The 26,269-nt window shown below is 43.0% G+C and overlaps 2 protein-coding genes across 7 annotated transcripts in view; one reads left to right on the top strand and one right to left on the bottom strand.

Annotated features, from left to right (window-relative positions):
- SNX25 (sorting nexin 25) overlaps positions 1-6,161 on the top strand; it is a 53,555-nt gene extending 47,394 nt beyond the window's left edge. The window contains exons 15-21 of one of the 3 annotated variants that reach the window (XM_053402484.1): positions 295-459; positions 1,486-1,603; positions 2,571-2,637; positions 3,768-3,949; positions 4,561-4,661; positions 5,569-5,643; positions 5,726-6,161. In XM_053402484.1, coding sequence (XP_053258459.1) covers positions 295-459; positions 1,486-1,603; positions 2,571-2,637; positions 3,768-3,949; positions 4,561-4,661; positions 5,569-5,643; positions 5,726-5,737 — 720 coding nt within the window. In that variant the 3' untranslated portion in view covers positions 5,738-6,161. Of the gene's footprint in view, positions 1-294; positions 460-1,485; positions 1,604-2,570; positions 2,638-3,767; positions 3,950-4,560; positions 5,120-5,568 lie in introns of those variants that run through there. The other 2 variants (XM_053402486.1, XM_053402485.1) reach the window with 2 other exon arrangements.
- Positions 6,162-7,328: 1,167 nt separating this feature from the next.
- Positions 7,329-24,209, bottom strand: LRP2BP (LRP2 binding protein). Of its 4 annotated transcripts, none has more exons than XM_053402494.1 (9): positions 24,000-24,209; positions 20,556-20,688; positions 18,846-18,958; positions 17,695-17,802; positions 14,968-15,110; positions 13,682-13,787; positions 10,439-10,662; positions 7,736-7,901; positions 7,329-7,557 (listed from the first exon to the last, which is right to left on the bottom strand). In XM_053402494.1, exons 2-9 carry the CDS (start codon positions 20,662-20,664, stop codon positions 7,492-7,494), a joined length of 1,035 nt encoding a protein of 344 aa, XP_053258469.1. In that variant the 5' UTR covers positions 20,665-20,688; positions 24,000-24,209; the 3' UTR covers positions 7,329-7,491. The 4 variants fall into 4 exon arrangements, with proteins under 4 accessions (XP_053258469.1, XP_053258466.1, XP_053258465.1 ...); XM_053402491.1 differs by having other exon boundaries at positions 23,948-24,148; XM_053402490.1 differs by having other exon boundaries at positions 20,556-20,684; positions 23,948-24,001.
- Positions 24,210-26,269: the final 2,060 nt, after the last annotated feature.

Below are 26,269 nucleotides of genomic sequence, written 5' to 3'. Positions count from 1 at the left end.
GCAACTCTCTGAGGCCATATGTTAGGTAGGTCCACTTCGCACTTAGGTGGCACCATTGTTAAAAGCATAAACATGATGCTTCCCCTGTGCTGTTTTCAATTAACATACTTGCCAGGAATGTGCCTAGGAGCTACTGAAGTGTATTGATTCCAGAAATCACTGCTGATTTTGTAAACCCTTAAGACTGGCTGACATCGGCAGTGCTGATTAGCACTCCTTGCCCTCATGCAGAGTCTTCATCTGCTCTGCTTAAAAAAGAAAATTACAATTGTGGCGGCTTTTCTTTTTCCACAGAAATTGCTTTCTGATGAAAGGCTCTGTCAGAGTGAAGCACTTTATGCCTTTTTAAGCCCTTCTCCAGAACACCTCAAGGTTATCGATGTACAGGGAAAGAAATCTTCTTTTTCACTTGCTTCTTTTTTGGAGAGGCTTCCCGGTGATTTCTTTTCTCATCAAGAGGTGAGTGGGCTAAGAGCAATATTTACGGTAGATGAGCACCCAGAATAAATAGGAAGCATCTCAGATGGAACTATCTGCAGAATTAATTTAAATACATGAATTAATGGACAGCATATTAAAGCACTCTGCCAATTGTAGTGCAGGTTGCCAATGAATGTCTGTGCCATCTCCACATTTCACTGGCACCAACTGTTCAAGCTCCACTGAAAGCTATTGTGAAATCCATTGCGGCTTGTGCCCAGGTACACAAATCTTGGTGATTGAAGCACATACAATGGAATGCATGAAACCCAAGTCTAAGCCATGCCTTCACCAGTTTAAGAATCTTGGACAGCAAAGCCTAGCCAGTATTCTAGAAAGCTTCTGTCAATATACAGTGGTACCTCTGGTTAAGAACTTAATTTGTTCTGGAGGTCCGTTCTTAACCTGAAGCACCACTTTAGCTAATGGGGTTTCCTGCTGTCGCTGCGCCACTGCTGTGCGATTTCTGTTCTCATCCTGAAGCAAAGTTCTTAACTTGAGGTACTATTTCTGGGTTAGCGGAGTCTGTAACCTTAAGCGTATGTAACCCGAGGTACCTCTGTAGAAGCACCATTGGTCTTAACAAATCAAGGTGGCCCCTTCTGCTCAACCTTTCCTACCATGGCTGTCCTCACTAATTCATTGGCAAGAAAGAGCAAGAGATAATGGTCTATGGGAGTGAAGATTTGGCATTAGCATAAAACAAGTGGACAGCCTTTGAACGGCTACAAGATGTAGAGGCGTAAATCTGGATCTGACAGCTGATTTATATATGCAGGGGCATTACATAGTATCTTCTTACTTAAATGTTTAATTTGAAATAATTTGTGATGCCTGTCTCAGGCATATAAATTTTTGCTGGAGGTACAGACTTGGACAGTGTGGGTGGCTCCACCATTAGGCGGAAGGAGCAGCCTCAGATTGCTATCTTAGATGGGGAGCACAAATGGCCACCATAACTTTTGGAACCACCTTTGCCTCCCTGTGCTTGTTTGGTTTGCCCAGGAGGAGGCTGAAGACGACGACGACCTGTCTGACTATGGAGAAGATGTGGATGGGAAACGGGATGCCCTTGCTGAGCCTTGCTTCATGCTGATAGGAGAGATATTTGAGCTGCGAGGAAGTAAGCAGTGGTCTTGTTCATTGTTGGGTTGGACTAGATGACCGTGGTGATGTTCCTTCCAACTCTACAATTCTATGATTCTGTGAGTGCACTCAGCAGGATGAGAGAAATGCACCACATTTCCATGCTCGGTTTTAATATGGGATGGTGGTTTTCTGTCGGAAACATGACTTGAGCCATAAATCAAGCACTTGCGTATGTAAAATGTTCTACATGCACCTCATTGCATAGACGTGTGCTTTTTGCATGTAGCATTAGCATGGTTGTGACCTGGGTAGGTGCACTTGCAACATTTACGCAGGTAAAATTGTTCTACCTGTGCCCCACATAAATCAGGTCTCTTGCACCTCGTTTGCATATGTCTTAGTCATGGTTTAGTGTTAATGCGCAGCCCCTGTGTTGCAGAAATAACTCTGTAAAGAAACATTCTGAAGTTGAGCATGTTGAGCAGTGTAACTCTTTAGCTAATTTTCACATGGAAAAAAGTGTATTAGTGTTGCATGCTATATGTTAAAATCCTCAATGTAAAATAGGCAGTGCTTTTTTTTAGGGGGTACTCAAGGGTACACTGTACCAGCACCTCTTTTTGTTAAAAAGTGTGACACTTTCTGTAACAACTTCGTGGTGAGTACCGGCGCCTATTTTTTCTAGAAAAAAAGCCCTGAAAATAGGTAGCAATAAATAAATGAGTTTTGTATCCTGATACATTTAAACCATCTGTGTGCAAATGGAAGCACTAGGGAAGAATTGTTCACTAGAAAGGTTGGCCATTTTAAAAAATTGTCTGGGCTCCCTATGAAGGCTGCTGAGTAGGAAAAGTCACATAATCACTTGTAGTAATTAAAAGGGGGCGGATTTTTACGTAGTAAACAGCATAACGTGAACATATACTTAAGAGTATTTGAGTAGACCCTAACTGCATGCTTGGAGTTGACTTCTGTGTGCTGCTTGCTTTTGTTTGTTTTAGTGTTTAAGTGGGTGAGGAAGACGCTAATTGCACTAGTTCAAATCACTTTTGGAAGAACCATCAACAAGTGAGTGCATTACGATTTCTCTACTTCTAGAATTGTACTCTGAATCAGCTGCTTGATGCAGGAACAGCTGACAACAGCACTGACATGGCTAGCATGTTTGTTCAGAAACTAGCTTCTGCATGTTTCTTTGTATGTAGAAAAGGAAAGTTAAAATTTCACAAGCTTCGTTTCAGAATTCTAGACAAATCTTTCTTAACTTTCCCCATGCGCCTTCTATGTCACAAATCCTTATGTACTCAGGGCTGAACCAGAAAGCAGGGTGGGTGGGAGAGCCAGGCTTACCCAAAATTTGGTGCCAAGGAAATTCGAATTTGTGATCTGCATCAATTTGTATATATTTGCTTATTTTGCATAATTCTAATTATGTTAGGCATGGGGGAGATGAGAGTTACACAGCACATTGCCAAGCTTCTGAGACTTCATCAGGCATGCCCTACAAACTCCCAAACCTGTCCTTGCAGCTTTGGGGATTAGAAACTTGCCCCCCCCCTTTAAATGAAAGCACAAGAGTTTCAGGATGCTGAATTCTTCACCCAGTATCAGATGTAGACACACAGTGGTTGCATTGAAATATAATGTGACTAGAAGCCACCAGAGGGGGCATGAGAATGGAGGATTTCTAGCTATTTGCATGTTTACATAGAACAGTGCTTCTCAAACATTTTGAAGTGGGATTCACCTCTACCTTTTAAAAAATAAACCTCTGCTCCCCCCCCCCACAACAATACAGTAGTATCACATTTTAAGTTAAAACTTAAAAAGTTTGTGTTTTATAGTTAATATTATTATAGCTGCATTTATGTATAATTTTATTATTACTGCCAATTGTTTTACTCAAACCTAGTTTTCACTGCTTGCTGCTGTCCTGTTCCTAGCTCTCTCTCCCTCTCTCCCCCCTTTTTATTTTCCAAATTTTAGGTATTGCAGTTATAAGAGTAACATTTAGATTAGTCCAAGTTGCTGTATTGTCTAAGCAACATATTGTATCTAGGTGGATATTTGCCTCGTGGAAACCCTATTTTTGTTGCTTGATGTGCAAGTTGTCTCTAGGAAGTTTTGAAGTGGGTTAAAAGCACGTCTACTCTGGCTATAGTATTATGACCATTTCTTCTTGACGCCTCTCCCTCAAGGCAAATTCGTGACACTGTAAATTGGATCTTCAGTGAACCAATGCTTGTTTACTACATCAACGTGTTCCGAGATGCTTTTTGGCCAAATGGAAAACTGGCGTCCAGCTCAAAGCCCAGGAGTGAAGAGCAAAGCCGGGAGACGAAACAGAAAGCACAGCAAAAATTACTTGAAAACATTCCAGGTGAGCATATCAAATCACGTGTCATATGTTAACGTTCAGAATGTAATTAATCAAAGGAGATTATGATAATAAACAATATCTACCATTTGTTTAGCCCTTAGAATGTTCAAAACACTCCACAGGCAGAGTTAAACTCTGCCCACTTTAATAAGCAAATCTATGAGATTCTATGAGATTAAATTTTAAGCAAACCAAGTACACACAGAGAGAGAGAATTGCATATTTAACCTTTATACGGATCCCTGACATCTGTCAGATGTTACTCTGTGGGTAGAAGAACTGTTTTTTTAAAAGAAGTCAGGGTGGCATTTAGGTGATATGGAAAAAGCAGAGAAGCAGGGAACTAAATCTACTGCTCCAAAATATTGAAAATAAAAAGGCACTTTGCATGTGTATTAATCCATATTATATTCTTGATGTTAAAATCTCTGATTTGTTTTTAAAAGATAGATAACAGGAATCTAGTTTAACATTTTGGATATGCAGGCTTTTGAATCAGTATCTCAAAACACAGCTTACATTGCTCATTGTATATATATATTTAATTCATTCATTTGAATTTCTTAAAACACAGCAGATGCGTCACCAAAATTAAATATCTTTTCTTTCAGATACACTACAGAGTCTTGTTGGTCAGCAAAATGCTCGCCATGGTGTAATCAAAGTCTTCAATGCACTTCAAGAAACCAAGGCCAATAAGCATCTTCTTTATGTGAGTTACCAGCACATTATTGCATGGGTTTGTTACTTAAAATTACTCTTCCTTCAGACCTCAGAACTTGGATTCTTGGTGTTAGTTTCTGGCATTTACCCTTTGGCCTGCAACAGTAGCTGTTTTATCCTCTAACCTTTCAGAATTATCTGCAGAATTTGTTTTAATCAGGGATGGGCGAGATCCACTGAGGGAAATGTGGAATTTGGGAGATAAAATCCCCTTGAAGGTCTGTGCCCTTTGAGGTTTTGGTTTAGACTGGGAGGAAGAGGGATAATCTAAACCTGATAAATTTACTAATGCTTGAGGTCTTCGTAGGTATGCGAAAATCTGTGCAGAGCCCTGTAGGTGACAGTAAACACTGATGAATAATAAGGATTTGGTCCTCCCCAGAGGGCTACCAAGAGCGTTTTTCCATGTGTGGTTCTACAACTGTCAGATGTGCAAATTGTGGTTTTTTTATAAAAACAGCCAATGAACCACAGTACATAGTGGACAACCTGTAGCCTTCCAGACAGGGCCAAGCAGGGCCATGAGGCAGCCTGAAGCAGCCGCCTGGGGTGGTGGAATCCCATGGGGCTGTGCCCTGCCCACCGCCAGAGTTGCGTGGCAGCTTCCAGCGAGATCTTGTGGAACCAGGTATAAAACCTTAGAAAAGGCTTTTACTGGACGGCCACTCTGAGGAAAACGTAAAGGGCCTCACAATAATCTGTGGACTTTACAGTAACTGCTTCCTTCCATGTATGCCTCTTGTCCCTGAATTGACCACTGTGGGATCCAGGTGGTAGCCCTTGGGGGCAGGGTGTGTGGGCTTGATCTCTGCAGCTATTAATGACTTGCTATCCAAGTTTGTAATTACCGGTTCAGAAAGAGGGTGAAAACGCTTTTAATCTCTCTTCTTTTCCAGGTGTTATTGGAATTGCTGCTAATTGAACTGTGTCCTGAGTTGCGAACTCATTTAGAGCAGCTTAAAGCAGCTCAGGTTTGAATCTGCACAAGTGAATTACTAGAGACATGTCTGTTCTTAATAGCAGACATGTAACTTATTTCCCTCTTTTCCACAGAGGGCTGGCTGAGGACTACTGCAAATTTGTATTTTTTCTTTTCTTTTTAAATTCTACATGGAGCAAACAAGACTTGAAAGAACTGACGATACGGTAGAATGCCAGCACTGCGTAGTTTCTGGCTTTTATTTAACTTGTTACATGAATAATTCTGTTTAAGATGCAGATTGAAATGTAAATGTTAATATAAGGTATAAGAACTATAGAGTATTTTAAAACATTTATGAAAGGCATTTTGCTTTAGTGGTATACCAATGAATGTTGTACAGTTAATTTCCTTGCTGAGGATAATGAACATTCCTCTATTTTCTTGTTGTATTGAAGAGCCTTGTTGTGCAATATATGTAAAGATATTGTGTAAATTTTATTGTTTTTATTTTTACCAAAGATTTCCCATAGTTTGGAGCCTTTGTAAGCAATAAATAACAAAAATGAACTGTAGTGTTTCATAATTAAGCTACACTTTCAGTGGGTCAAAGTGCTGCTTTCAGAGAGAATTGCACTGATTCTGCAAGATGCAGAACATAGATTTAATGTCATAAATCACATGAATGAATGACTTGGCATTCATTGCATAAACAATTATACTAATAACCTGTTCACGTAAACCTTACATCCCCTCTTGATATCATCTATATGGCTATTTTCCTAAACATGGCTCTTTTTAAAGCACTGGTAAAAGAACATCTGGATTTAATGCGAAGGTTGCCAATTCACTGCTGGAGACTCCTGCTTTTTGAATTTTCTGAAACTTAATTTAGTCCAGCTAGGAAATGTGATGGTATTCCAAAGCCTGAATGGGCCCAAAAGCCTTTTGGGTCTCCCACACCTTGAACAGATGGAGAAAAAAATCCCTTTTCAGTTCCTTGTTCCTAAAGAAAAATGCCGCAGTACAGCCACTTTGCTTTTCCATGAGTGGGTGCCTCAGTCCTTTGCCAGCTCAAAACATAGCCACTACTGCCTTGAAAAATGTCCATTAGCTTTTTGAGTAGCAAGGGACTTTTATGGTACAATTTCAAATGCACACAATGTGTCACAGTGTGTCAGTGATCAACGCCACATGCCTGAGCTCACGGTTTACTTTGATTCTGCAGGGCAGAGGGTTTAGTGCTCACCAGTTTCATGCAGCTGCCCAAGAGGCATGTCTTGACAAACAGACGGTGACTAAATTGTAAAGCTTCAGCATCTACAGGGTGTGCTACTGTTCAGCAATACTAGAAAGGTCTGATATGGGACTTTTCAACAAAGTTTTATATGTAAAGGATGGTTCAGTTGTTTAATTCCAGTATTCTTTTGCTGCAACTGATGACTGAAATAAGAAAAAATATTTAAGAATTGAGAGGTATTTAATAAGCTGGCCTTGAAAACTTTTAAGTATTTGTAGGCAATGAAAGATGCATTTAACGATGCACTTTTTATTAAGTAAACTAGGGTTGGACAGCCTTCCTAATGCTGTTGGATTCCATCAGCCCCAGTCAGCATGGCAAATTGTCAGAAATGGTGAGAGACAGTCCTGCACCCCACCCTGATACCAGGTAACAGAGCTACAGTTCTGAACTTAATGCACGTTGACCAAAACTTGATGGTTACGTAACACTGAAAGTAACTCATACAATGCTTTTATTTTAGATGAAGATAATCAGAACATTATGTGCCTAAAATGCTTGAAATAATAACCATGATTTATCAAAAGCTGGACGACAACTGACATTTGTCGTTATAAAGACAAGCTGCCGGAACTTGCTCAGATTCATCAAAATGATGCTCTAAATTCGCCCATGATTAGCCAGTAGCTCAAGTTCAGAAGCCAGATCGGGATCCAGCCTGCATGCCTATAAACACAAAGATGAAGTAGAGTGACCATAATTGCAAATGAACTTTATACCTTCATTGTATTATATAAAACTTACATTACAAAGCTACAAGGACACACACTTTTTAAAAAAAGTATTTCGAATGAAAATCCAAATAATGTCGCCTCAAAGAACTAACAGAGTTAAAGCAACGTACCTTAGAATAATAATTTTTAGCTGCTGCTAAATCTTGTTGTGTTCCTAGGCCAAACTGGAGACATCTAGCCAAGTAGAAGGAAGCCATAGCAAGCCCTCTCTTTATATAAAAAGGAATGCAGTCTGTTGCCTTTGCTAACTTTTCAACGTCATCATTTTCTGCAGTCCTGTTTGGATTCACAATGCAAGGTAAAAGTTTAGTTATTCTCAGAACACTTGGGGGCCGCCATTAGGACTTTGCCAACTGTTCTTCTTCCACATCTGATCAGACCTCTCACTTTACACCTCACCCACCCCTTTGCTATCCCTCTTCTCCTCACACCTTCTGCTAACCCCTTTTAAAGCAATGGGGAGGTGCTTTAAAGAGCAGTTTTCTGGAATGCTACCACAGCTGGAGGGAATGCCTTGCTAAACAGCTCTCTGATGTGCCTCCCCCCTCCATTAAATAAATTTGTCAGAGCTGCCTGCCACTGCAGTGCTTGTTTGCTCACCTGCCTGCCTGTCATTTGCCCTGTTTACTTGTTTTTATTTTATTTATTAAATACTGGAGTTGGTGTGGCGGCCTACCAGCAGCCACGCAAACTTCAGCATGACAGCATCCTTACATGTTGATGTTTAAGGGAAGAAGCAGGAATAACTTGTATAATTGGTGCACTTCTGTGCTAAAATCCTCATGCCCCTTCTCCACTTTTTGCAAATGAACCAAGAGACAAGCAAAGGGTTGTTAAAGCCATATTCCTTGTGAAATAGCAACAGAGTCAGGCTTGTGTCATAGTCCCTGCCCCCATGCACCTTGTCTTCTCATTCTCATTTGCCTGAACATGAAAAGCATGTTGATAGGGCTTTTGTTGCTGTTTTCAGAAAAAAATGGAGGGGACGTTAAATACTAAGAGCCTTTTGCTCTTGGTCAAAACAGCATTAGAAGGAGAAGGGTCTGCAAAAGCTGGCATTGCTGCTGCTGTCAGAAGGAGGTATGAGATTAGAACTTTGCTGTGATCTCATAGCAAAGCAAGCTAATCATTATAAGTTGGGAGAATTAAGGGCCAGACTAGATATTATTATTATTGTTATTATTATACATTTATTTATACCCCGCCTTTTTCCCTGATGGGACTCAAGTCAACTTACAGACATGATGGTGTTCAAATTGTTTGGCTGTGTGTTAAACAAATAACTGACATGGGAAGGTGGCGATCCAGACTGAGAGCATGCTGGGGGTTGGGAGGAAATAGGGCTTTCCCCCTACTATGGTACCAGTCCTAATTGGGGGCTTCCTCCCTGCTCCCCCTTCCCAGAACACCAGCATGTTCTCTCTTCTCAGGGTCCCTCCCTTCTCATTGTACTCAAACATCTCCCTCTTCCATTCTTCAGCTGTCTCCTGTGTGAGAGAAAAAGGACGCAGAGCCCACAAATGGACATGGCAGTGAAGGCAAAACCAGGTGCAGAGCAGGGCTGAAGAAAGGAATAGAGAAGTGGCTTCAGAAATGGGGTTGTGGTGGTGAAAACCAAGCTTAGTAGTTGCATGGGGTGGGAAGGGGGAACCACTTGGAGTAAACGTGGAGGAATGGCGAGCAGAGCAAGTAGGGACACAGCCCCTACTGGGCTAAACAAAAAATGAAATCAGCTTGTACAAGGCCAGGCAACGTGAATAATGTAATGTTGAGTTTGGCCCAAAGATTTCACAGTAGTATAGTGACTTGTTGTAATGATCTCAGGCAGGCAAGCAAGCTCTGATAAGAATTAATGAGTCTCTGGCAGTTTTATGGTATGTTTATTTACAATTAACACCCAGAGAGCAGCTCTGAGCTTGCCGCTCTTAACTATGAGTTGGTCACTCTGAGTCTTCACCCCTTTCCAGCACGAAGGGTGCCAGTCCTTCCTCTCTTATACTTCCCTTTCAGCTCTTCTGGTTCGGGGACAAGGTGGGTCGACTCCCCCCACTCAAAAGAAGAGTCCTCTTAATGCTGCCTCCTCCCTCCTGGTTGCATAGCAATCCCCTCAATGTCATCTACTCCTCCCCTCTCTGCCTGCAGTCCTCTGAGCCTTGCTTCTGAGTGAGCATGCTTAGACGTGCACCATTAGGCAAAAGGTTAGATGTATCATTCTTGTCACAAACCAGGTAGGAACAAGTGGAATGGTAGCTATTTCCCAAAGTTCTAGGACATCATTTAACAAAACCATTATGGCAAAAATGAGAGTGCTGAATCATTTCTCCATTCTCAAATGACATCCAAGTGCTTTAAAACTGAAGCTGGATGTATTGCTGAAAAAACCCTTGAGCTAGAAAAAGATTACTTTAGCACTTGAACATGCGATCTGGAAAGTAAAATCATTCAGTGACATGAAGAAAATTGTCCTACCACCATGCCTCACCAGATATGAACTAGATCATTATGCCTTTCCTGGGTAAACTCATGTGTTCCTCCCACTTAAAATCTAGTATCCTGAATTTGGTGGATATTAAGGGCAAAACATAAAACTGATTATCCTCCCCCCCAACCGTCTTTCCCTTTTGCTGGAGAAAGCAAGGAGAGTCAAGCAGAGAGGAAATGTAGTTGCAACAAGCAGAATTGTTTTTTTAAGATCAGCAACACAAAAATTAAAAGGTACCATATTTCTATGTATCTGTTCTTTAGGAACTGATCTAATCATGCCTTTGTTTTCATCATTAGCTTCCACTTGAATTACTAATGAATTAATTTACCTTTTGGCAAAGTCAGCTGCTTTTGTAAAAAATTTCCTTTTGTAGTAATATTCCACCAAGTGACCTTTAGCATAGACATTCCCACGATCTGAGGCTGCAGTCAGGCACTCCAGAGCAGCTTTTAAATTTGGACGTACACCGTGCCCATAAAAATACATAAGACCAAGGATGCCCTGTGATTCCAGGCTCCCATTCCCACAAGCTTCTGAATGCCAAAAGAAGGCCTGTAGGAGAAAGAATGGGGTTAGTGGCATCATGGTTGAATGCGTACTGTACAAAATACGCTTACAAGCAGCCTCACTGGCTAGGCAGAGATGTAGACTTGTAATCACCATAACATAACGGCCATTAAATTACATGTCATTGGCACTTTAGCCAACTGATTTGAGGGCTCTCTTATTACATAGACTAAAAAAGGTAAAGGACCCCTGACAGTTAAGTCCAGTCACAAACGACTGGGGTTGAGGCGGTCATCCCGCTTACTGGCCAAGGGAGCTGATGTTTGTCCGCAGATAGTTTTTCCGGGTCATGTGGCCAGCCTGACTAAGCCGCTTATGGTGAAACCAGAGCAGTGCACGGAAACGCCGTTTACCTTCCCGCCGGAGCGGTACCTATTTATCTACTTGCACTTTAACATGCTTTCGAACTGCTAGGTTGGCAGGAACTGCTAGGTTGGCAGGATTACATAGACTAGGGCAGGGGTCAGCAACCTGTGGCTCCGGAGCCGCATGTGGCTCTTTTACACCTTTGCCGCGGCTCCGGGTCGGATACTAGTGTGGGGAGGAGGCGCATTGTGCGCCCCGACACTCCCCACTGTGGCGGGGGCTGTACTGGCTGTGACGTCGCAAGGGGGCGGTGCGTGCGTTAGTCATGCACCGTCCCGACGTCACCTTCCCGCCGGCCGCCCGCTACATTGTAAGGGGCATGTACGCTGGTCACTGCATTGAAAGGGGCGTGTATGCTGGTCACTGTTTTGAAGGGGAGTGAAGAACACACACACACAAAAAGGTAACTTGTTAATTTAACGTTTATTTCTATGAGGAGGAGTAATTCTGAGGGGTCAAACAAAGAAATAATAAAAAAGTGACAAAAAAGTTATTTTTATAATGACGAGTTTTGCGGCTCCCAGTTTTTTTTTCTTCGGAAACGGGTCCAAGTGGCTCTTTTTGTCTTAAAGGTTGCAGACCCCTGGACTAGGGGATACTAATGTGGTTCCCACAGGGGCGTTTGCTGACGCCTACGGGGTCTCCTGCCCTGGCTGAAATCAGGCTTGAAAGAAACATTCTGTTGCAGCCCATAGAACAGGTTGTGGTGTGGCCTTGGTTGCGGAGTTTATATGTGGTGCCCGTGAGTTTCTCCTGCTTGTTCGCGGTCCCGAAAATGTTGGCGATTCCCAATTTAGGCATATGCATAAATGGCAGTGAAAATGGTAGTGAACACGCCAGCACTTCTGACGTAGGGTATGGGCAGCTGCCAACTGCAGTATAGACTCTTGGGGCTGGTCCACCACATTTCTGCTTGCCCTATGCTTGATAGGCATTGGTACGAGAGGTTCTTTGTCTGCCCTGCTGCTTTCCCTAGGAAAACTTGCTGTTGAATCGGAACAAATGTTGATCCGCAGAAAACCCAATTGACGTTTTGTTCTGATTCAGCGGTAAACAGCACGTTTTCCTGGGGGAAAGCAGCGAGACAAGTGGAAGTGTGTTTGAGCACTTAATCTTAGAACACAGTCTTTTAAAAAGAGCAAGCCAATGTTTCTATTTACAGCCTGCCAGATGTTTTGCTTAGTTATAAATGCAGAACTTCTCTGATATTTAATGCCTTCTTATTTTTTGAAATGTTGAGCTCATGGCATTAAGAAAAGACTGGTTGTTAAATTACCCCAGGATGTTCAAGCCTTCCTTCAAATGACTAATGCTGTTATCATGAGATTCAAGTCTGATGTGCCAACCCACGCAGCTCATTAGTGTTTCATTACGCAAACCTGGACACAAATGTCAAAGGGTCGAAAGTGAATTTTGCTTTTGCCAACGTACAACTTCATTCTTTTTCTTTGTAGTGCTGCTATCATCTTCATTTTATTTCTACACTGCCCTTCATCTGCTGATTGGTACATTAAATTATTCTCATAATTGCTGTGGCTCACTTTCTGGGGCAGGGGAATGATTTGAGTTTATATTGGTGCAAGTTGGATCCTTCTTTCTCCTAGGTATTTGAAAGCTAAGGCAAGAATGTTTGGTTTAAATAGGGGAAGTGTGTTTTGCTTGAAAACTCAGGGAAGCAAATGGCTTGGGGTGGGGGGAAACCACACATCTCACTTCTTGCAGTGGCAATGATCATAAGTGATATGGGTATCCGGTACCCTAAATTCAGATAAGGTGAAAGGCTACTGTGTCTCTTAGTTTATTCTGAAAGGTAGTAAAAGCTAGCTCTTCTAAATGGTTTAATATACCAAGCATGTTTGAGGGGAGACCCTATTCACATAGAGAAAAGATAATAGGTATTTTTTTCTCAGTCAAGCAAGAAGGATTTGCCTGTATAACCAGGCTTCTGCATGCACTGCCAATGTGCAGCTGGATACTGTATTAAGCGTCATAATGGCTGGATCATATTTTGATGCAAATGGGGATGTAGCTTCACAAAGAGCCACTAGCTCATGGGTAGGCAAACTAAGGCCCGGGGGCCGAATCCAGCCCAATCGCCTTCTAAATCCAGCCCGCAGACAGTCCTGGAATCAGCGTGTTTAGAATGTGTCCTTTTATTTGTATGCATCTCTGGGTTATTTGTGGGGCCTGCCTGGTGTTTTTGCATGAGTAGAATGTGTGCTTTTGTTAAAAATGCATCTCTGGGTTATTTGTGAAGCATAGGAATTTGTTCATCCCCCCCCCCAAAAAAAATATAGACCCCACAAGGTCTGAGGGACAGTGGACCGGCCCCCTGCTGAAAAAGTTTGCTGACCCCTGCAATAGCTCTTACACATGCCTAGTTGCCTACAGCTACAAGCAAATTAGGGGCAGTGCTGCTGTAAAACTTTCTTCCCCCTGGCAAAATGTGCTGCACCTCAAAAGACACCAGAAACACCTTAAATTGCTTGGCAACCTTTCATTGCAAACCAGTTGTGGAGGCACAAGTATTTTGTACTACTCACTTGATTCTTGCCACATCTAAATCACAGCAGCCTCATTTAACTGGACAGCACACCTGAATCAAGCTTTGTGATGAAAGCCAAAGCAGGACACGTACCTTTTTCAGATCCTTTCGATGCTTTGCTGAATACAGCATCCCAAGGGCTGTTTGAGCCTTTACACTTGCTTTTGGGTTCCCATGGTCTGCAGCAATAAACCATAAACTGTAAGACATAGGAAAACATGAGTGGCATGGTTGGCCTGTTCCTCTTAAAAGAGGCATAGGTAACCCGTGGCTCACTGACTGATTTTATATGGGGGTGGGCAGAAGAATAAAGGGAAAGGGAGAAGCAATGGACAGAGCTAGACTGGAAAGAAAAAGCGATTTATGTGTGTTGTATGTGTGATATGGGATGCGGGTGGTGCTGTGGGTTAAACCACAGACTGGGGCTTTCTGAGTTGGCGGTTCAAACCCCCGCGACAGGGTGAGCTCCCGTTGCTTGGTCCCTCCTCATGCCAACCTAGCAGTTCGAAAGCACATCAGAGTGCAAGTAGATAAATAGGTACCACTCTGGCAGGAAGGTATATGGCGTTTCCGTGCGCTGCTCTGGTTTGCCAGAAGCGGCTTAGTCATGCTGGCCAGATGACCCAGAAGCTGTACGCCGGCTCCCTCGGCCAATAAAGCGAGATGAGTACCGCAACCCCAGAGTTGTCCGCAGCTAGACCTAATGGTCAGGGGTCTCTTTACCTTTAAGTGCGATATAACATTGTGTCACCAGATGGCGATGTGGAGTCCCATTTTTCTCTACCTGTTTTCCCTGTTTAAATTTACAATGCTTTAAACTGAAATGCTTCTTTGCTGTGTCTAGATCCAGCCCAAGACAGATGAAGCAATGGAAGGTGGAGAGTTAAAAAGCCCTCTGTAAGTTATCGCTCAGACCTCTGGCAAAATTAATCTGTTGTTCCATCTCCTGGCAGCCAAACCCATTATGTGGAGGTGATGGAGAAGGGAATGAAATGTTTTTTAAAAGGTGATAGCATGCATGGACAAAGAGGCTCTGTCCCTGCCCACCAATGACACCTGACAGATTACTCCTAAGTGAATACTGGCTTTGACATGTGAAAAACAACAACAAAGGTTCCCCATTCCTGCTTTACGGCTGTTCTATATTGCAGTGTCCAGTTGCAATTACAATGAAGTGGGAACCTGGAAAAAATGGTAGACTTGAGCCCCTCGTCTCCGTGCTGAGAAAATGATTCCTGCTTTGCACATTTCCTACCAGTAAAATAGCTATGTGGTGTGACGAGGCAAAGAGTGATGTGTGCGTGCGTGAAAGAGGCATTAACGCATGTGACCTTTCTCAAAAGTGCATCCACGTAGTACAGGTGTCTCGTGAAGGTTACCGTTCAGCATCTTTCTCTGAAATCTCAATTCCACATCCTTCATAGCAAGCTCTTCCAAGGTTGTAGGCAGCGGCAAATTTCAAATGCCTTGCTTTAGGGGAACTGGAGTTGATAATCTTCTCCATATATTCAATTCCCTTTTGCTGTAGGTGACAAAAACAGCAAAAATACACAGCATAACAAAACTCTACCAAACACAGCATATGAAATCCATATTGGCAAACTTAACGAAAACATTAACAATTCACTAAATGTAGCAGTTACCAAGGGGGTAACTGTTTGTTACCGGGGGGAAAGTTTGTGGGAAGAAAGGTTTGTGTATCAGGAAACCTAGCCAGATGGGCGGAGTATAAACAATAAATTATTATTATTATTATTATTATTATTATTATTATTATTATTATTTAGCATAGGACTATTAGGATCAAGGCAAAGTTTTGGGAAATGATGCTTCTGCCATTCTAAGGAAGCAGAAATGTATTCCAGTTGGGGAGGCTTCTCTGGCAAGCTTGAGCTACAATCATTGTGTGGCTCCCAGCAACCAGTCAGATTGGCTGGAAACAGGGTTGTCTACATGGATGGAAGCTTGGATTACTCATATTTCCTTGGATCCACAAGTAAGGTATGTGATACACGTGTATGTTAGCCTGAGTGATTGTATCTATCTCCAAAGATAGCCATCAACATGCTAGGACCTGATCAGAGATTGGTTTTGTAAGGCGTTACTGCCTGTTTGATTTCAGATGGTTTTATGGCTTATGTTTTTAACATGTACATGATGAAATATTGTGCTCTACTGGTTTGTTGGGCACTGCTCTGGGAGACCCTTGTAGTATAGAAACAGTGATTTCTTTTTAGGCGGTGAATGCCTGTGTTAAGGCAGGCGTACTCCTGAGACTCTCTTCTGTGGCATCAAATCAGAGAGTAGTGGTTTGCTGATAATCCATTGTCGTCGTCCTTTACCGCAAGCAGCCAACAGACTTGGAGAACAGCCCAGTTCCCCAGGATGTGCTAGTGATTTTTTTTTTTACAAGTACCAATTTGAGTAAAACAGAAAGGGTTTGGTAAATTGTAGCCAGATGCATAGTGTGCCTGATTTCTCACAGTTTTATCTGCTTATTTCATTTGGTTTCATGTGCATTTCCTTTGGAAATCCCAATGACCCCCACCCCACCCCACAATGTAACAAATATATTGCCCTCTAGTGACATTAGGAAATATTTCATATGATTAAGATTGACCAGCAATTGTAGAAACTTAATACAGTAATCGGCTCTTAAAACTTAACTGGGCAACATATAAATTTCTTCATTTTTATTTCATTTTTTTAAAAAAACCCTTGTACAGTGGTACCTCGGATTACATACGCTTCAGGTTTCATACGCTTCAGGTTACAGACTCCGCTAACCCAGAAATATTACCTCGGGTTAAGAACTTTGCTTCAGGATGAGAACAGTAATCGTGCTCCGGCGGCGTGGCAGCAGCGGAAGGCCCCATTAGCTAAAGTGGTGCTTCAGGTTAAGAACAGTTTCAGGTTAAGAACTGACCTCCGGAACGAATTAAGTACTTAACCCGAGATACCACTGTATCAGAATTCACTTATGCATACATTTTGCTCTAGCATGAATGCAGCACTCAGGGATAGGACTACAGTGGTACCTTGGTTCTCAAATGCCTTGGTACTCATACGTTTTGGCTCCCGAATGCTGCAAACCCGGAAGTAAGTGTTCTAGTTTGCAAACGTTTTTTGGAAGCCAAATGTCCGACGCAGCTTCCACCTGACTGCAGGAAGCTCCTGCAGCCAATCAGAAGCCGCACCTTGATTTTTGAACGGACTCCCGGAATGGATTTAGTTCGAGAACCAAGGTTCCACTGTAGTAGCATTGCATACTACCCAGCATCTATGTAGGCCACCTGATACATGTTCTCCAGGCTGCTCACAAAAAGAAGACAATGTGATAGTTTAAAAAGGCAAAAAAATTAGTTGCTGCATAAAATTATTTTTAGCAGTCGAGTGGGGGAAGAGATAAAACCAAGACAGCAGCACAAATGTACAGCAAATTACAGATCTGACTTTGAGAGCCTGATTTTTAAAAAAGTCTTGTACAGATAATTTTTTTTTTTTTACTTAGCACCCAAAAGATCATAACAAAAGCACCAGGAAAGTCTCTCTGTGACAATATTGGACTCTGCCTACCATATTTAGGGCACATTCCTATGATTCTCAGTAGGGCCTCTCAGAGGCCATAGAATATTTTAGACCACCTTTCCCATGGATAGACCTCTTCTCTGTTCCCAGGCCTTTGGCGAAACAATCTATGGTCTTTTAGATTGTGTGGGGCTGGGTTATTGTTTTTGTTTGTTACTATGGTATGCATTTTTTTGTTTTTTATATTTTAAGTTGCCCTCTGATCCTCAGATGAAGGACAGTATAGAAATTTAATAAATAAAAAACACAGCGCTCTCAGAATTGGATGTTTTGCGGGGGGGGGGCAAGATCCCCCCATAAACTATGATTGCACAACCTGACTTTATCAATGACTGATAAGGCTAACAGTCTAGAAGCATCTTCTGATTCTGGCTCCACAGATTTGCTCTGCCCAATGATGTTATGCTTCAGACATTTACTTATTAATCTGCATCTTTGAAATTCATGCTGTTAAGTAAGAAAAGTTGTTACCTAATGAATAACCAAAGGGGGGGGGAACCAATCTGGTTGCAACTTACAGGATCTGGTGGGGTCCCCAGTCCATCATAGTACATTACGCCTAGTTGATACATGGACTGAAAATCTGTGTTTTGTTCAAACTGCTGCAGTGCCTCTTCATACCATCCCTGTGCAAGAAACAATGAGAGATCAAATACTCAGGATTAAATCTAGCTACTGAAGCCTTTGGGATACAATTGTGCCATTTTAACGTAAAATATTGTAAAGAAAATATAAAATCCAACCCAGAAACTGCAACTAGACATCCTGGAATATGGAAATTATGTGAACTATTTAATAAAACACGTGGAATGCCTGGATCCAAGCCATGAGAGATGCATGTCACTTTCAGCAGAGAACCTTGGAATAAGAACTAGCTGTTTTTGTTCTCTTGCTAAACAGGCCAGGTTCTCTGCCTGCTCCCCTAAACAGAAATGCAAGCACTACAGAAGAGAGGTTCTTGGGAAGAAACCACTGGAAAGAACAAGTCACATGAACCCAAAGCTTTGTGTGTGCTTTTGTGATGGGCTGTGTACAGAGAGCAGTTTCCTTCACTGAGGTCACTGGACAAGCCTGAGTTGATATCGGGGTTCCCACTGAGCCACAAAGGATCACTAGACAAATGGTTAGAGTCCTAAATGGATTTCAATTTCTTCATTTGTATCTAGCCACTGGACATCACAAAGCATGAATGTTAGCAAATTACAGATTGCATAAAAATGACTTAAGTTTACATAAATAAAACTGACCCATACCCAAATAAAACTACATACAACAACATAAAATTCTGAATCTCTCTGGCAAATCACTGGATTGCCCCTTAAATTGTTGGGCCCAATTTTAGCACATATTGAAATCAGTAAAATAAAAATAAAGATGTAAAGCCTGAATAGAATAATATAAGTCCTGAGCAATATAAAAGCATGAATAAACTTGAAATTCTGCATCTTCCTGGCAGGACAGGAAGATTCCCCTTAAAATTTCTCCCCTTACAGCAGATAGAAAATGAGCCAGTTTGAGCACATTACACCAATCTGACCTGGTAAATGGTTGTGAATTTTCCTAACATATTGGCATCTGAATTCTTAATCCCACATTTTGACACTGATACTTGTCCAACACAATTTCAAACTTCTTCATGTATGTATATGGTGTGTGTGCAAAGTCCCACCTCTTCAAAATACATCTGCCCTCTGAGAAAAGAGGCCAAAGGATCTCCATTTTTAATCCGCTTTTCCAGTAACAATTCAGCCCTTGAAAGCAGATACTCGTGACTGTAAATCTCTGTTTAAAAAGCAAAAAACAAAAATAGTATTTGATCCTGAAACTTTAAAACAATATTCATTGGATTATCATCACCTATGAGATGACGTAGTTCTTGTTTTGCTACACTACAAGCTGCATTAAACAGTCTCCGGACTTCTTTTGATATTGTCTGCATGCATCCTGCGAAATACAACTTGGGGCTCGCAGCCAAAGTAAGTGGCCCCAATCCAAAGTTCACTGTACACAACAGTTTGCCTGCGAGTACCAGCTATACAGATGACACAGTCAGTTTTTACAGTGTCTGATTAAACTGGGGAGAAGGAGAGCCAAAATTCAGCCCCCTTACCTTCAACAGCCATATCTACAGGAATATCAAAGCTGACCACACCATCTGCCAGGAAATATGCTTGCAGAACAAACCCAGCAATCACTGTGTGTGTATTCTTTTTATTTAAAAAAATCTACAACACTCCTTGGCACCTGAGGGGCCCAATCCTGAAAGCAGTCCCATGCACACAATGCACAGATTGCCCTCTTTGTGTCAATGTGCCTGAATGATTTCAAAACTGGTGGAAAATAAATCTGACCTTGAAGCAAAATTAAGATCAAGGAACAAAGCTCCTTGTTAACCGGAGGTTTTCTTCCCTGTGTTTCGGAAAGTGGTAGCAGATCCCATGAGCCAGAGGAAGACAACCTTTTCAGAAGTAAGGGCTGCAATACTGGTGGCGATAAGTGGGACCAAAGCAAGAAGTGGGTGGGTGTGGGACACTCCCTCTCATCCACGCCCCCCCCCACAAACATATCCATTCACACAAATGCACAAGCACCATCTCTTCCCTTCATTCATCCTCACCCTGGGTGTGGGCTAGAGGCTGCAACTAAAAAGGATGTGTGTGGCTATATACATTCCTTATACATCGCAACAGAAGAAGTAAAGAAGCAGCAACATCACCTCTCTACTAAAGAATATGCTTCCATTCAGCTCAGAAGCTGCAGTGCGCAGGAGTGTTACTTCACAGCAGAAATGGGAATCTGTGTTCTCCAGATGTTGTGAGACTCCAACTCTCATCAGCCCCAGCCAACTACTGTGAACAGATTTTTTTAAATGATACCATCCATGGGATATGGAATGAAAAATCGAACAGCCTAGGTACCAGGGTCTTCATTATACAGTGGACACTTGGGTTGCAAACGTGATCTGTGCGGGAGGCACGTTCGCAACCTGCAGCACTGTGTCTGCGCACGCGCAGGTTGCAATTTGGTGCTTCTGCACAAAGTGTGATTGCCGAAACCCGGAAATAACCTGTTCCGGTACTTCCGGGTTTCGGCGTCCGTAACCCGAAAAAACACAACCTGAAGCGTCTGTAACCCGAGGGATGACTGTACACCTTTAGGTGCTAGGTGAAAAAACGTTCCTCTTAAACCAGGACTTTGGTTGACTAACATCCTAGGTCCTTTTAAATGTGTTTGTGGGAGGTTGGGGTGTGTGTTACTGGTTTGTTTTGTTCTTGTTCTTATTATGTATTCAGTGTTTCTGTAGTGTATTTGTATGCTGTAAATGACCCTGAGATCTACAGATCAAGGGCAGTATACAAATTTAATGAATAATAATTACCTGGGTCAGGTTTGAACTCTCCTGATTCAGAAATCTGGACCTTTGAGATGGTTTGGAGAATGGTCTCGTTTCTACTTTCTTGAGGCAAAGGCTCACTGGTTAGCTCCATTTCTTTCTTTCGAACTCTTTCTTTCTGGAATAAATGATTAAATTAGGAGTAAATGCCCAGGCTTGGGAGATTGTGAGGACCACAGAATAATTACTACTTGCGCCTCATTCAGCCATCAAAAATAAGAGATTCAGAAGCTACAATCTAATCCTTTAAGGTTCTCTTCTTAAGAGGAACATCTCATGCTGATTTTTAATACTACCCACATTTACCTTTATGGGAACGCACAGTGCCAGAAGCTTTCAAAGGCCTCTTGTTATGAAGGGCACCTTCTACACTTTGCCTGATCTTGGCCAGGCTCCAAACAGTTGAGAGGCTTGATTTGAAACAGGAGGCAAAAAAAGAGATATGCCTGATGTCTACACATACCACTAATCCAACATTTGAAAACAAGCAGATAAGCTGTTGGCTACATACATACACATTTCCAGGCAATTGAAAACTTTTACTAACAAGGGCTCAAAATAAGATAAGAGAAAGCAAACTTTGGGGGGGGGTGTCATCTTGTATACTTTTCTTTAAAAGTTTGCTCTGCCCTGCCTTGGGCTCTGCAGAACAGCACAAACATTCTCTATTTTATATAATATTTTTATTGCTTTTCCGTTTTTAACATTATTATAACATCATACCTCCCTTTATAAATTTTTAGCTCTACCGAGCCATCGACTTCCCTCTGTTCTGTCATCTGGTTTTTATAAAACACATTCTAAATACAGTGGTACCTCGGGTTACATACGCTTCAGGTTACATACGCTTCAGGTTACAGACTCCGCTAACCCAGAAATATTACCTTGGATTAAGAACTTTGCTTCAGGATGAGAACAGAAATCACGCGGTGGCGCGGCAGCAGCGGGAGGCCCCATTACCTAAAGTGGTGCTTCAGGTTAAGAACGGACCTCTGGAATGAATTAAGTACTTAACCCGAGGTACCACTGTATAGAGCAGCACAAACATTCTCAGTGTGACAGGACCCGGCGCAAAATCTTATGAGGTTCCATAGTTCTGCTTTCCCCCATTGTATAATGGTAGCAACAAATCCTTTGGCAAGTCTTCCCTGCAACATAATGACATTTATTTTGTACGTTTTTAACCTGCACTTTCCCCAAGAAGCTCAAGTCAGCACACCCCTTGCACTCAACTCTCATTGGGGGCTCCTAGAAGCTGTCAGCATGCAACAGTGGCCACACAATGGCTACGACTGGGTCTCAAACCCTTGTTGAGTTAGGGACTTCCCCTGCATGTGAAGACAGGCTCTGACAGATTGAGAGGACAAGACCGCTACTGGGCCCAACGGTCAACAAGGTGGTTTCTGCACATGCTGTAGAGAGGGAAGTGATGGGCAGATGGGACTTGTCCACCTGGGAATCTAGAAGAAGGAAAACTCTAATCCTGAACCTCCACTGCCCTGTGGGATATCTTTGGGAGAAGAAAAGGCTCAGGAGTAAACCCTACACAAATCCAGTGTGGAGTCACTAAGACTGTCGGATAGCATCTTGTACACCTCCTTCTGGCAACTCCTGCAGCCAACCTGGTGCCACAAATGCATTGCACAGCCTTTGTTTGGACCACATCAGCAAGGCCGAGAGTGGGGCGGGCGGGTCTTATCATCTGGACATCCCAGGTAAAGGTAAAGGACCCCTGAATGGTTAAGTCCAGTCAGAGGCGACCATGGGGTTGCAGTGCTCATCTTGCTTTCAGGCCGAGGGAGCCAGAGTTTGTCTGCAGACAGCTTTCCGGGTCATGTGGCCAGCACGACTAAACCGCTTTCGGCGCAACAGAACACCGTGACGGAAAACAGAGTGCACGGAAACACCACTTACCTTCCCGCCGCAGATACCTATGTATCTAGCGTGCTTTCAAACTGCTAGGTTGGCAGGAGCTGGGACAGAGCAACAGGAGCTCACCCCGTAGTGGGGATTCGAACTGCTGAGCTTCTGATCGACAAGCCCAAGAGGCTCAGTGGTTTAGACCACAGTGCCACCCACATCCCAGGATCTCCATACACACTGACCAGACTTGTGCCCTGGGGGCGTCACTTCAGTCCTAACACAGCCTTTTGACTTCACCCCTGGAGGCGCACTCCATTGTCTCTCGAGACAGACAAAGGCCAACAAGAAGTGCCTAAAACTTACTCCAATATCAATCTGTGCCAACAGTCATAGAATCATAGAGTTGGAAGAGACCACAAGGGCCATCGAGTCCAACCCCCTGCCAAGCAGGAAACACCATCAGAGCACTCCTGACATATGGTTGTCAAGCCTCTGCTTAAAGACCTCCAAAGAAGGAGACTCCACCACACTCCTTGGCAGCAAATTCCACTGTCGAACAGCTCTTACTGTCAGGAAGTTCTTCCTAATGTTTAGGTGGAATCTTCTTTCTTGTAGTTTGGATCCATTGCTCCGTGTCCGCTTCTCTGGAGCAGCAGAAAACAACCTTTCTCCCTCCTCTATGTGACACCCTTTTATATATTTATATATCTGTTGCCAGGATCCTAGCAAAGAGTCCTGCTAAGGTCAAAAGGACTTTCCTGACCCTATTACTGTGGAAATAAATGCCTTGTTCACAGACCGAAAGGGATTAACCTCAAAGTCTGGAGGGACGTTTTGTTTACAAAGGAAGATTCTCACACATGTAGGACATGAAGAAGAAAAAAGCTAGGCGCACTGGTGACTTATCCCCAGTTTTAGAAGGTCCCCGATCCTGAGTGAACTTCCTCATCACTATATGGACCCTCTCAGCTTATTATGATGGTGGTCAGTGATGTGATGATGATGATGATGACGACGACAATTCTGTGACCATGGCTGCCTCTCGCCCCTCCTTCGGAAATCGGGAAAGTGGGAGGGCGAGGGTGTCCCTTTCCTTCCCCACGTCTCGTCGGAGGAATTGCCCCCAACAGCTGAGCGAAACAGGGAAAGGCGGGTGTGTCTTAATTCGAACCGGAACTTCTAGGGCTCAGAACACTTTCCGTGCCAGGGGATGGTGCTCGGGTGGTCGCCGAGACTGCGGTGTGCCCTCTGACCATGCGCAGAGTGCACCAGCGCCACCAAAATTAACCCGTGCACCTGTGATTTAGCCGCGGGGTCTGATGCGTGTGTGACTTCAAGTGGCGTTCGAAATCCAGTACTTAAAAATATACCACTGTAACATTTGCGAGGGGGCAAAACCAGGCGCTTTGTTGTGTGCGTGGGGGCGGGAGAGAGAAAGAGGGAGGGAGGGAGAGAAGTGCATGGAAAGGGAAAATGAACCCGCCCGATTCGGTTCCCCCGCGCGCGCGACTCACTGAATTGACCACCGGTTCCCATGGCGAACTGCGCGCGCGCGCGCTCACTCACATTCTCTCTCCCGCTTCCCAGCGCCCGCCTCCTGCCAGCTTCGCGTTGCTTGGCAACGCCGCCTTCGAGCCTCCCGGAAAGGCCCGCCCTCTCCCAGTGCCCCGCCTCTTCGAGTGCTGCGGCGCGCGCAGGAGCACTTGCCGGGGAGAGGAGAGTGGAGAGGAGGCGCTGAGGGAGCGGGAATCCTTTGTTCGCTCTGCTGAGGGCGGGGCAAACGAGGGGCGCGCGCGCGCGGTCAGGTCACAGGCAGCCCCGCCCCGCCCCGCTCATCCTCCTCAGTGCCGGTAAAGAGGAGGGAAGACAGGACAGTGCGCGCACACACTCCAGAAGCTGCCTGCGACCGAGGGAGCGTTTCGTTGTCTCCTCAGCAGCTAAACAGGGCAGTCCGTCAAAATAAATAAATACATAATTACATCATTGCAACCTAGCCAAAATCAAGAGGGGCTTCTGGGAAAGTGATGATAAAAAGAAGAGTGCCTCTGAGCATATGAGGCAGGAAGCTACTGGAATAATCTAGTTTGTAATAGCTAATTCTAATTGATATATATGCCTTATGGTTTGCTCACAGTATCAACTTTCCTGAAGCATTTCACTGCATGGCTTTGACTGCGGGAGTTTTGTTATTACCTACGTAATTTTATTCTGTTATGTTGCTGCTTGTGGCTACTGCTAATTTACCCCAAATTGTATCTCCGGAGGGAGGTGCACAAATTTGATGTTTTAATTCTGTCGTTCCTGTCTAGGCGGGACGCTGCAGTGACTCCCTGCAAGACGGTCAATTTGAGAGGAAATGCAGCGGTATGCAAACTGCATCCTCCCATGTCTGTGACTGTTAAGATTTCTAGTTTAAAATTACAACTATAGTGTTTTACAGGAAAGCACTATCTACTCATAAAAAGTAGAGAGTGTCAAGTGCTGGGAAACCTGAGTTACAGATATGTGCTAAAATATTTAGGACTCACTGCTGGTTTCTGTGATGAATGAATTAATGCCCATAAAGGGGGTGGGAATGACTACTGCTAGCAGTAATGAATTAGATTCTCTTTAGCAGTAGCAGTAGCCAAAGGCACATCACAGTCTTATACTTTTAAACATTACACGGACAATCTCACTAAATATAGCACTTCTAAATTCACACTTTGTCACCACAGTGGCAGTGACAAAGTGTAAATTGTTCTCTCTTACATTTCTAGCTCTTCTGTAAATTGGCAGGGGGGAGATGCATACATCTTCTCCTTTACACAGGACCCAGACAAGAGAAGCAAGATTCAAAGCTTTCTTCTTGCTACATTATGTAGCATCTTAAGAATTCTGTTGAAAAATCAGGAATGAAACCAGACTGAATTAGCTCTTGATTATGTTTCATCAAGAAGCCATCAAACTAAGATGCTGCATGTGTGCATGGGACAGGAAATATTTCTGCGGACAAACAACTATAGTGAATGTATTTGCTAGGTTTAGAATTAGTTTTTATCATAAGCCAGATAAGCTTTTATAAATTTAAAAAACTAAGTCCTGTGGGCAGTCTACATGAATCTATTCTCTTAACTTAGTGTGTTGAATATACTACAGTGGTCCCTGCAGGAGATTGGCATACACACCCATAATAAAATGTGAGGGATTGTGATGTAAGAATAATCTCCGTTTACTATCTTAGTTGCTAATTGTTAGATATTTCTTTGCTTAACTCCCTTATCTGAATAAACTCTTTATGCCTTCTATTGCCTTTAAGTCAGTACAGTGTGCTAGATGGATTACTGTGAACTGTAAACTGTAAATAGTATCTAGAGGTTTCTGAGAAATAACTCAAGCTCTTTGGTTTCTATTTGTAACCACCATTGCTATGCATAGATACTATTTATAAACTGAGCATTAAGCAATATGGTTTCCATTTATATGGTTCTAGATGTTTCCAGTTCTATTGTATACTTGTATGGAGATATATAATAACATACTTTAGCCAAGTCCGGCATAAGAAACACAAAGGGTAGCAAGAGCAGCTGTTATCCGAAACTAATGAGTTGGCTTGCGTGGATGAAAGATCCTGTGCTTGGCAACCATTGACTGTCTCTGGGGGTCAGGAAGCCCCCCCCCCTTACTAATTCAGAATGAACTTATGTATGCATTTCCCCCACATGGGACACAAATAGCAACTTGAGGAAGCAGTAATTTAAAACCAGGAAAATGATGGGGGTGAAGAAAACCCCAGCTTCTCAGCCGACTAAGTTCCTGTTTACTGATCTTAGCCACATCTATAGTTTGGTTCTTAG

Source organism: Podarcis raffonei, chromosome 9, assembly GCF_027172205.1.
Source record: "Podarcis raffonei isolate rPodRaf1 chromosome 9, rPodRaf1.pri, whole genome shotgun sequence".
In the NCBI taxonomy this organism is placed as follows: Eukaryota; Metazoa; Chordata; class Lepidosauria; order Squamata; family Lacertidae; genus Podarcis; species Podarcis raffonei.
The sequence above is the reverse complement of the archived record's forward strand: the minus strand, read 5'-3'. Positions and strand labels throughout refer to the sequence as shown.